At 39.3% G+C, this 12,546-nt stretch overlaps 1 protein-coding gene across 1 annotated transcript; it reads right to left on the bottom strand.

The window, feature by feature from the left end:
• Positions 1-3,155: 3,155 nt before the first annotated feature.
• LOC133823353 (uncharacterized protein At3g28850) lies at positions 3,156-4,905 on the bottom strand. The gene has a single exon (XM_062256038.1). It carries the CDS (start codon positions 4,601-4,603, stop codon positions 3,353-3,355), a length of 1,251 nt encoding a protein of 416 aa, XP_062112022.1. The 5' UTR covers positions 4,604-4,905; the 3' UTR covers positions 3,156-3,352.
• Between the last annotated feature and the right edge of the window lie 7,641 nt (positions 4,906-12,546).

Below are 12,546 nucleotides of genomic sequence, written 5' to 3'. Positions count from 1 at the left end.
GTAAACGGAGGCCTATAGTTAGGCTCATAGTGGCAGCCCAATAATCTGGGCTAGGTTTTAGTGAACCAATTATATTGTTTGCCATGTTCCCATTTTTATTTCTCCTCCATATGAGTTATTGTTATATGTATTGACACCACAGTGTGTGGTCGCCTTAACTCTTGAGTCTGACGGGGCAACGATGGAATAAGGTTTTTAATGTGCCCTACTGTGGTGATGGCTAGCCGGAGGAGAACCCATGAGATTTTATATTATATGTGTAACAAGCCCTGCAGGCATTGGCCTAATCAAACAGTGTGTACAATATTAAGGGGCCCAAAATTTAAAAAGAAGTTGTGTATGTCCATTAACATTGGGTAAACATTAGCATTGCATGCATTACTTTGCTTACTGAGCTTTAGGCTCACAGTTGTCTTGTGTTGCAGGTAGAGAAAGAAATGAGTGAATGCCAAAGGAGAACTGAAGTATGGTCCTGACTCTGATTTGTACATATGAACATATCGACCTTTTGTGGGTTATTTCAGTTTATTAGTGTGTATGTTTGTAATAAAGTGTGGAGTTATGTTTTGAAAACAAATTGAGTTATTTAATACTTATGTATAATATATTTGAGACACACTTTATGTTTAATATAAATGATGTGAAATAAGTTTTCTAAAAAAAAATATATCCAGACTTCTGCTGAAAGTAACTATGATATAATTTTAAAACGTAACACATTAGATATGGTTTTAACTAACATAAGTGAGGGTGTTACAAAAACAAACATTAAAAAGTGAATAAAAAAACCCAATAGATATGAATATAAATTATTCCTGACTACTCAGAATTCAAACTGATCTACATATGATCATCATGTTGATATCAATTAAATCTTTGTGGCAAACAGTAAGTTTATAAAGAAATTAATTCACATCGGTCCTATCATATATAAGCTAATTACATAAAGTTTTTTTTTCACTAAGATGTTTATCCACATCAGTATTTTGAATCTAGATCACATGCATTCAAAGAATGCTCAGCGAACCGTACTAGCAAGTATTCATCAAAGATGTCTTACTTTAATATGTTGTTAATTATTTTATTCATTATTATTTATAATCTTAATACTCATACAAGACCATACTCTCATAAATAAAAATAGATTTTTATGATATTTATATTAATTATTCAAACAATAATGTATATATTCAATTGTAAGAAAATACACTTTTATTAACTTTCAGAATAAAATGGCTTTACATATGATTTCATGACATAAACTCTTACATTCTCCCACTTGCCCTAAAACAAATGTGACATACCTAATGTTTTAAAAAAATGCTAAAAAATTTAAAATATATAAATGAGCAAATGGCGGCTAAAATAGTTAATGTTTTTAAAATGTTTACTTTTATACCCAAACTTTTTTTATGAGAAAAATATTTAAAGTTCCTAAAATGTAGCATTTAAATACCCAAACCTTTTTTTTACAAGAAAATACCCAAAGTTTCTAAAATGTAGCCCTTAAATATCCAATCAATTAAAAAATAATTTTGTTTGATCATTTTTTTCTATTTTAAAAGTTTTTCGACTAATTAATTTTTTTAACTGTTTGGGTATTTTAATGCTACATTTTAGCAATTTGAGTATTTTCTCATAAAAAAGTATTTGAATATAAAGTGTAACATTTTAAAAATATTAAGTATTTTAACAATCATTTACTCTATATAAATTATAAAATGCATTTTATTTGAATTAAAAACAAACCCTTCTTTCAAAGAGTTCTTCCTTCTCTTCGTGATCAAACCTCAATTACAACAATTAGATAAATAGTTCATTGGATAGATGTAGTTAAAAAAAATCTCCTGAAATTAAATTTAAATTGTAAATTACATTAAAATCCTTAAAATAAAATAAGATTCATTTAACTTTGTCTTAAGAGTTCAAATACCGGCCAAAAAAGTTGACTTCATGCATGCCCTCTTTCGCTCCGTTGTCTTTTACTTGATTTTTTTTTCTTGTCTAAATCCCAAAGAACATTATTAAATAACTTTACTATCTATCTAGTTCTTTATGTGTGGCTGTTATTGTTTGCTAGTTAGTTGAATTCTTTTGGTGATCGAGTTCTCGTTTGCTCTCTTGTTGTCTTGTTATACAATTTTGAATTTGGTCCAGTTCGTTAAGAGTATCAGCAAGGTGATAAGTTGCTACTTATATGGTCGTTTTATAATACACATCATTAGCAATTCTCAAATACTCAGAGAGAAGACGTAGTTGTTTCAAAGAGATTTTGTGATACATAACACTCGATTATTTTTTACTTTTTTTTTTTCTTATTTTACATTATTTCATACTTATATGTGTCTATATGTTGTCTTGCTACACATTTACATGCTGAATAATACGATAATGTTGATATTTTTATAAACATTTTACATATAATTGTTTTTTTTCTTTTAATTTTAAATATTACTTATGTATAGTTCAATACATCTCAATTCAATCAAATCCTATCTTAACTAACAATTCGATGCAAACTAGTCTTTAAAACATATAAACTTTTTTTAAAAAAAAATTACCATGGCAGCCTATTCATATTGATTTAGAAAAGAAAAAAAACGAATAGAATTGACATATTTTGCTACATATATTTACAATATATAATCCCTAATGTGTCAATTTTGCCAAATATTTCTCTTTGACAACATATTGCAATTATGAATTTTGTTTGAGAAGTACTATAAGAAACTTTGAATAAAATACAACATACCAGATAAATTATGAAGGATTATAGTTCAATTCTTTTCACCTTATGACTTTTTAAGGTATGAATTAGTATTTTAATATTTTATTATGTGTTGATGTCCATAATAACAAATCAGAAATTTAGGTTAGTAAATATTTGAATAACCCAAATTTGTCTTATACGGCGCCAACAAAAGAAAAACAATTCGTTACAACACAGCTGTGCTCTTGACTCGAGATGAAGTATGAACCCAAATATGCACAAGTATTACTGTTGCGTCAAACCGCTACAGTTGGCGACCTTGACGTTATACTTATATGGCTAATTTCTTTGTCATCTAATTTATTTATGTTTTTTATACTTCCCTTACACTATAGAAAAATGTATTGTTGACTTATCATACACATCTCACACTAGAGCAATCGGATCACTATATTGGCTACCAATATTATAAAAGTGCAAAGTGTCAATACAATATCAATATCTACGACATGAATCGATTTCTTTTGAGAATGAAAATAATAGAATTAAAATTTATTGCATATTTTGAAATATATATAAACAAAAATTCCAAATTACCTCAAAATAAAAATCTCAATTAATGGAGAAATTTTAGTGACACATTCATGAGCAACAACCAGGGCATCTTATCAAGCCATTCTCGTTACAATCAGAGCATCTTCTCAACTCTCCTTGGTCTTCTTCAAATACTTTCCGGCTGCCATTACAGCTCGGGCATGGCAGAAACCTTACGCCACCGCAGCCATTGCAGACCATCCCGTGATCCAATATCGGGAACCCATTTAAGAGCTGAGCCAATTCTCCAACTTCATGGAGTTGTTTGATCTCATCTGACCCTCCAATGTACTTTCCCCTTACGAAAACTTGAGGCAAAGTCAACGCTTTTCCTCCTAGAGCTTTCTGAAGCTCGTTTTTGAGCTCTGAATCCATGGATATGTCTCTTTCGTCGACTGGGACTCTGAAGCCTCTGAATATCATCCGTACAGAGCAACAATCCTCATAAGTCTTCCTTATGCCTCTCAAGCTTGTAAAGTAAATTACGATTTTGTCCTCTGCTCTTGGTATTTTGAACCAAGTGTTTGAAGAAGAAGAAAATGAAGAGAAGGGACTCGAACCGAGTGATCTGGTTTTGGAGTGTTTGTAATTGTACCCCAATTGCCGTGAAGATAAGGCTCTTCTATATGTTAATCCCACATTGGGATCCATATTCGATAAGAGATTTTCCTCAGATAAGTGCTGCCAAAGGGGTTTGGTTATGGAAGACGAGGAGGACGAAGAAGAAGAAGTCGTCGTCGTTTCGGAATATCTCGATGACTCGAACGAGTTGACCCGTTTCTTCGCCGACCCATCAAAGTTGGTGTACCGACACGAACTGGGTTTGGTCTGGAATTTAATCGGACGGTCGAGACTGGCGGAGTTGAAAGCGGAGTCATCGTCGAGGCCGTGCATGAGTTCCCATGTGTTGATGACGGAGTCAGGTGACAGAGGGATCGATAGCTCTTCGTCGTGTTCCGTAACCGTAGCCGAGGCTCTCTTCTGGGCATTGAGCGACGCCGTTTTAGGCTTCTTACGAAGAGTATCGTTCAGTTTCAGGGTCGGGTTTCCGGGTGTAGCACGGTCAAGGAGGAAACCGTAGCCATAGGTAGTGGAGGTGAGAGAGACCAAGTGGTGAGTGTCGCCTTTTCTGGTGGCAGGGTGGTGAACCAAAGGAGTAGGCAGAGAGAGAGCTCTAGGGACTGGAGAGGAAGAAATGGAGGACTCCGAGGCTGAAACAGAAGGATTTGATAACGATGATGACCCTTTTTCTGGTTTTTTGGTGAGAATGACACTGTTTTTCGAAGCAGAGCAGCCCATTAATGAAAATGCCCTTTGCCTTTTCTTTTTTCCTCCTCCTTCTCCTCCAGTTCTTCTACTACTACTACTTCTCTCTCTCAAAAGAGAGATTTTTTCGCTAGTTTTCCACACTCTCTCTCTCTCTCAAATATCTCACAAGAATAGAGATTTTTCTGATTTGGTTTTTACGATTAGGCTTTTTGTGAGTATTTGGTTGGTTTTAGAGATAGAAAAAGAAAAAAAAATGTAGCCTTGCAAAAGTGGTAGGAGAGCTTTTGAAAGCTTAGATGAAAAGAGAGAGAGAGAGAGAGAGAGAGAGAGAGAGTATTATTGGGTGAGGAATTGCTTTCTAGGTGTTGGAGTGGGGAAGATAAAATGATATTGAATGCACTGTATATGTATAGGTTATGACTGGCAAAAGCAATGCATTCTTTTTATTTTATTACGTTTTAGCTAAAATTATTAAATAGTTTCTTAATACAGCGTATTAAGAAGACTTATTTGGTCCTTAATTTTTTTATCTTTTTTAAAACAAGGAAAAATCTTAAATGTGTCTCCTTTTATAATTATACTTGGTCCATCCAATCCAACTGAGTTTCTTCAAGTATTTACCAAAAAGAAAGTGCTTGAGAAATCTAGATACCTTATCCCTCTACAATTTTCTTTCATACCGAATTTTATTTTCTTTCAATAATCCCCCACTTACAAGTTGCAAATTAATTAAAAAAAATCAATAATTCATTTAATATTTATTGAAAATATACAAAAAAAAATTATTTTTATTAATCCAAATTATATACTCCAAAAAATTTATCATTAAAAAAAAATTATATAAATTAATTGTTAAATACTAAATTATAATAATTTGTGGTAATATGGTAAATAAAAAAGTAGTTGTTAACAGTGAGAACTCGTCAACGAATTAAGGTCGGGAAACTCAAAGGTTTAACACGGAACTAATGAACTTATAAGAACTTGCAAAACTTAGTGAAAAATTGCAGAAGAACAATGGAAGAAAACTTGTATATTGCTCTTAGAATAGTTTGATATTACAAGAATTTTCCAACCCCCTTCCTTGGAGAAGGGAGGTTCATTTTATAGGTGAGCACTACTAGCTCTTACTACACAGTGGTCCCGTGTGACAAAAGAGGGGGTATCTGCAGGCTATAGGTGATCGTGGTGCAGGTGGTAGTGGTGTTGGAGGAGTGGTGATCAAATCCAGTACATGTCAGAGACTTGCAGGTAATGCTCCAAGCCTTGTCATATGTCGTACTACCACCACTTATCTGTTACGAATGTCTGGAGCGTGATAGTGGAGGCTTCACCATGTACCATCCTTGTACAACCATGACTTGTCGGGCACGGACGTTGTATACGTACCTTGGTCCTTCTTGTCTTGCATGCGCCTTTCATACTTGATAAATGCTATCATTTTTCCTAAGCGTGCTTGTGACTCGAGCTTCTTTGTATTCGGCTAAGTATAGGCGCTTATGGTCTCAATTCGGATACATACATGAGGTATATCCCGCTGGTGACACCCACTCTAGAAAAATAGAGTAGGACCTCATCAGCAAGAAGCATGTTTCCAAGAGGCTTGGGAGGCAAGGACTTCGCGGGATGGCCCTCTGAAAGCGAGGCGTGAGGGGTCTTTTGGGACCTTGGCCGTGACATCCTTACCGCATGGCGCGACATCGTTGGCGAGGTGTGTGCCTCGCGAGACCCTTGACGCGAGGCTAGGGAAAAGGTGCATGGGGCAAGGCACCGTGGGCGAGGCGTGTCCCTCGCGATACCCTCGGCGCGAGGTGAGGGAGAAGATGCCTGGGGCAAGGCCTCGTGGGCGAGGCATGTGCCTCGCGAGACCCTCGGCATGAGGCAAGGGTCAAGGTGCATGGGGAAAGGCCTCGAGAGTGAGGCGTGTACCTCGTGAGACCATCACCGTGAGGCGAGGGATAAGGTGCATAGGGCGAGGCCCCGTGAGCGTGGCGTGCGCCTCACGAGACGAGGTGTATGGGGCAAGGCCCCATGGGCGAGGCGTGTGCCTCGCGAGACCCTCGACACGAGTCAAGGGCCAAGGTGGATGGGGCGAGGTGTGTGCCTCGCGAGACCCTCGGCGCGAGGCGTGAGATAAGGTGCATGCCTTGCGAGACCCTTAGCGTGAGGTGCAGCTTGGTTGGTGAAGCGTGAAACCAGGTTTGGTTGTTTCCATCTTAAGTTGGTATTCTGAGAGACACGAGGAGAGGGGGGGGGGGGGGGGGGGCATTGTAATCACGGAGTTTCAGCATCCACACTTGTCCCCCAGTCTTTGAGAGGGCCTTTAGGCACTTTGGTAGACTTCATGATATGGTATCTTCAAAAAACATGTGGTGTTATTGTGTTTCTTTGCTTTGGTAGTTTGAAGAAACACACTTTGCATGTAGTGATCCTCGTGACTTCTTAAGAATGAATGTGTGCCTATGGATTGAATATTGAATCCAAGGGCTAGGATGGGCTTGGATTTTTTATAAATAGACCTTCTTCTTGAAAGCCTATTTTATAACACCATTTCCCTTAGTTTAGTGGTGCATTAGTCTTTTAAAACTCCAAGATGTGGGTGGTTCCATCCCCCATGAGAGCATTTTATTTTATTATTATTTTTTTTAGTATAAATATATATAGATATTCACATATTCACTTGGGTACTAAAGAATTGTCTCTTTCTACCCCCCGCCCCCTTTTTTGTAGGAGTGTGGTGCGAGGTATAAAGGTACCGACGGTGCGTGCAAGTGTTTGCTGCGAGGAGTCAATGTAGTGACGGTGGTGGGCATCCTTAGTGATTACGAGCCTTTGGTAACTGTCCCTTATCTATTCGAGGTATTCCCTTATTCACTTCTTTAACATTTTCATGCTCGGAGGGTTTAAGTTACCATTGGGGACTAGTGTTGTTTTAGCCCCAGTACCCCCTCATGTGAAGCTCTGTGCTAGCGTCCATTAGCATGTTCACTTCACGCACACACTACCGCGCCCCATTGTTGGTCCCTCTTTTATGCATAAGTGTCTCGGGGTTTTAAACCCACTCTTTAGTATCTTTTAGCACCTCATATACTGCACACACATTTGCACTCGTGCTCTTCATGAAACATCGTTCCATGGATTTTGATGGGTCATCTAGAGTTCCTCCTAGTGTTGAACCCATAGAGCTATTCTCATCGGATTCAGAGCCTTCTATAGATAACCCATACCATGTGCGTGAGATCTTAAGGAAGGCCCGTATGTATCATTTGGTGCGATTAACCGACCTTAGGAAAAAAATTTGGGTTATTGAAAGTGAGATAGACTCTTCCTCGAGGGGTGAGGGGGTTGCTTCTTCTAGGGACCCTGACGACTACATTGCTAGTCTTAGAGCAAGCCTTCAGGACATACAAATGGAGCTGGCATTTATGGAAGAGAACCTTCCACCTGAACCTCCACCTCCTAGCTCTCCTCTTTATGAGGAAGCTTCCTATAATGATTTTGAAGCCACCTATAGATCCCCTCAGCCATTGTCAGAAAGCAATGGGGGATGTAAATGAAAGGTAAGATGCCCTATATTGACGTCACCCTTTTCTTTTGGTCTTGCAGATATGTCAAAGAGAGGTCGTCAAAACGTGGCACCCGAGAAGCCGAACTCCGGTCCCCTGCTAGCAGCTTCCCTTGTCTCCCATATGTCGGAGAGTAAGTTAATGGAACTAATGGAGAAATACCACATAAGTGGTGAGTTCCAATGCTACGAGCCCATTTCTAAGTGTCGGGCTCATGAGCCACCCTTGGTTCTATAGTGTTTAGTGAGCATATAGTGAAGGCAGGAGGCACGATTCCTCTCCATTTGTTCTTTGAAGAAGTAGTAAAGTACTAAAGGCTTGCTCCACTTCAGCTGGTGCCAAATAGCTGGCTGACTATCAGTTTCCTATACATGGCGTATATGAGATGCATGGGTCATGCTCCTACTGCGAAGGAGGTGCACTTCATGTACAATCTCATGACGACTCCTAAGTCGAAGGGCTTTTATTTTCTGTAGAAGGCTAATACTCAAGTTCCATTGATCGAGGGTGGTGTCTCCAATCCTGGCTCGTGGAAACATGATTTCTTGTTCGTCAGGGGTTGACTCTCGGTTCGTGAAAGTTTTTGCACCTCTCAAAGTAAGCATCGTACCACTTTTTTTTATATATATATATATTGTCATTGTTATTAGGCTAACAATTGAGATGGTGTTTTAGGGGACCTCCCTCCTCCCAAAATATTTGCACAACACCTTCTTTGTGTAGAGACCTTGGCTAAGGTAGACGTCATGGAGAAGATGGTGACTTACCTTTTTACTACAGAAAACCTCAATGCCTATGGTATTTCTGGCATCTCTGATCCTGATTTGTTGTGGCATTTTACAGAGCGGAAGAAAAAGGTCCTTCTGATGGACACATACTCCTCTGATGGAAGTGACGACTGGGTTCAAGATGAGCCATCTCTTGAGTCCAAGCGACCGCCCTAGGGGTCGAGGGCCTTCTACTTCTGTGAACCCAGACACAACCTCTCATTCGCGAGCTCCGCCTTCCAAACTAGGGGGATTTGTCTTGCCCTCCTACGATGAGTTTAATGTTGATCCTATCAAATTCCTTGGGTATGGCACTTTTGGAGGTCTTCCGCCTCGTTCGGCTAGTGCGTCGTCTCTTCCTGTACATCCAGACGTTTCTAGTTCAAGTGAGGTGCCATGGGTGAATTACGTGTTAGCTCCTTATGTGCAGAGGTATACCCGTTCAGCTGAGGACATTGCCGAGGCTGAGTGGATGGGCCTTGAGAGTTTTAATATGACAGAGCTCGAGGAGACCCTTATCCATTCAACTACCTGGGTAAGTTGTACCTTGCGATACTTTATTATGTGTGGTTCCTTATATATGCTTCTTGTGTCTTGACCTCCTACATGTACACGCCTTTTTCTTTGCAGACTTCTCTCATGGCTCAATGCTTAATAGCTTCGTCGAAAGACTTGTCCTCGCCTGAGGCGGAAAAAGATCGACTTAATTCCAGGATTCAAGAGCTTGAGAAGCAACTTGCCGAGGTCAACCTCAAGGTACAAGTAGCCATGGCAAAGGCTTCCTCTTCCTCTAAGAGTAAGAAGAGAGCTGAAGCTAAAGTTGAGGCATTGCGGGAGAAGATTAGTGCTTTCAAGGCAGAATTAGTCGAGCTGAGTACAAGTCAGTGGAGCGCACCTTATATGGAGTGTGGAGACAAAATCCTAGCTTCGATTTCTCCTCGTTCGGTGACCATGCTGTTGCTAAGGCTGCTAAATGGAGTGCTCGCAGCAAGAAACAATGAAGTTTTCTTTTTTCCTATATTTTGCTCCCTTGCACGGGAAGCTTTTATCTACTTATTTTGAATTGGTTATAACACTACTTAATTATTGTGCCTGCGAGGTTTCTCCAGGCTATTTTCTTTTCACGAGGAACTTTGACAAGTCCCTCTATAGTTTATTGTTGTTTTATGATGGAACACTACTATGTTCTTTTATCTAATTGGGTTTCTTATTAGCACATCTTTATTATGAAAGGGTTCCCCTTCGAACCTCTTTACTACGTGTGATACGTGTCTGTTGGTGCACCTTGACTACTTGTAAGGATATGTTGACCCTTTGGGTTCTCGTTATCCTTTTATATATTTTTGCGCGCACTTCTTATTCTGTGCAAGAAGCGTCCTTCTCGTCATTATGCATAGTACTATTTTTACAAGGGTCTCTTTTGGGAACCTTTTTGGCTAGACGACTTGATGGCCGCTCTAGGCTTATTGATGGATGTTCTCCTTGAGGCCTTACCTCTTGTGGAGGTATTAGCCTATCAGGAGATTGTCCTTGTAGGACTCATTGACTCCCTTGACATCTATAAGGGTAGCTAATCCTCATGAATTCAATAAATTCCCTTGGCTTATTAGTAGATGTCCTCATTGAGACCTTACCCCTCATGGAGGTATTTATCCTTTTCACAAGGTTATCCATGTCAAACCTTTTGGTTCCCTTGATATCCATAAGGGTAGTTAACTCTTGTGAATTCAAGAGATGCCTTGGAAGTTTTTTTTTTTTTTTTTTTGCAATACATGTGGCTCCTATCTTCCCCCCTGAGTGCTTGGTGGGATTCATTCCATTGAGAACTTTGATCATTTTGCTCCCAACATAGACTTTGACAATTTGTGTATATTTGTTATACAAGTGCTTGCATAGAGAAAGAATGTAACATGCGAGATAGGAAACACTTTCATTGATAGCAAATAGATTACAAAGTCATGTATGGCAATGTTGCATCTACTATGAGGTTATCTGGGCACCCTCTTTGATTTTTGACTACTAAAATTAAAATAAAGCAAACAAATGAATTACAGATATTCTTGCATTGGATGTGAAAATCTTACTGGTATTATTTCTTGGGATTTTCTGCATTCCATGCTCGGGGTACAACGATGTCATCTAGACGTGCTAACTTATAGGTGTTAGGAGGTATTACCTAGGCAACCTGATAGGGTCGTTCCCAATTTTCCCCCAGCACACCTGCCATTGGATCAAGTGTATTGGGGATGACTTTCTCAACACTAGGTCTCCTACCCTGAAGGTCCTTTCTCACACCCTGGAGTTGTAGTACTGTAACAACCCAAATTTCCTAATAAGGCTGAGGGCCTTGATTAGGGGGCCAGGATGTAAAATTTTGGAATTATATAATTATGTGATATTTATGTGTATCATCATGTGATTATGTGAGTTATATCATAATATGACTTGATATGCATGTTTAGGTGTATTAAATATGCATGTGGACCCATTTCTATATAATTGGTCCAATTTCATAATTTGGCCCGTTTTGGGTATATTTGGCATATATGTGGTATATGTGTGGTACTTCATTATTATTTGGTTATGCATGGGTTACTCAGCACGAGACGATCCTAGGAGGCAAGCTAATGGGAAAGTCACAACGGGATCTATACTTGACTCGGAGTGAGTCGAGGGGCATTTTGGGTATATAGCACATTACTGAGATATTGGGTAATGGGAGTAAATATTTGATGATAAATTGGGAGTTAGTGAGATCAGGGGGGAAATTCTGGGAATTTTGACTATCTTACCCCGGGGGGCATTTTTGGGACCCTAAGCATTAGGATTTTCTTGAGGTTACTTAAGCTTGAAGTAACCTGTCAGAATTATAAAAAGAACGTTCAGAACATTCTCTCTCTCTCTCTCTCTCTCCTGTTCCCTTTTCGACACCCGATCACATTTTTTACGGAAACTCGAGTTTAAGGACTCGGATTCAAGTAAGGATCGAGGCATAGCGATTCTAGGATAGATTAGAAGCTTATCAGCCGGAGGATTTAGTTGGGAAACGACTCAATCGAAGGTAATCCAAGTTTTAAAAGTTTTTAAGCTTGAATTAGATTTTATATTTTGATGAGTTTTTTATTTGATTGAGGCTTAGGTTTTGTTGGTTTTGGATCATGGGGATGTTTGGGAACTTTGTTTTTGGGATTTGGAGATGTTTGGATAGGTTTATGGAGGATTTAAAATGAGGAAATGAAGGTTTTCTAGCTGGGTTCGAGGTCGAGTCCCAGCCCTGTTCTTGGGCGCCATGGCTCAAGCTTGATGAAGCAGGTGAATGGGGCTATTTGAGCTGCGGCTCCTGTGGGGAGCGTCGTGGCGCTAATACAGTCAGAGAAGGGCTTTGGGCCCTGACTTGAGTGGGGCTGCGGATCTAGTGTTTGGGGACGTGACTCAAAAGGGGAAAAAGTGGGTTTTTAGTCATGGAAACTTAAACATAAGGGCTCGGGATCGATCTTACTACTCGGTTTGGTAGGATTCGACGTCCCGGAGGCTTGGACTTGGTCCGAAAGTATTTATTTACCCATTTTTGATGGGATTTTATATTATGGCTGTGACTAGGATATCGCTAGGGGCTTGAAAACAGGATCGTGCTTGAGGG

Source organism: Humulus lupulus, chromosome 3 (assembly GCF_963169125.1).
Source record: "Humulus lupulus chromosome 3, drHumLupu1.1, whole genome shotgun sequence".
Taxonomy (NCBI): Eukaryota; Viridiplantae; Streptophyta; class Magnoliopsida; order Rosales; family Cannabaceae; genus Humulus; species Humulus lupulus.
This window is presented reverse-complemented; position numbering and strand designations above follow the sequence as displayed.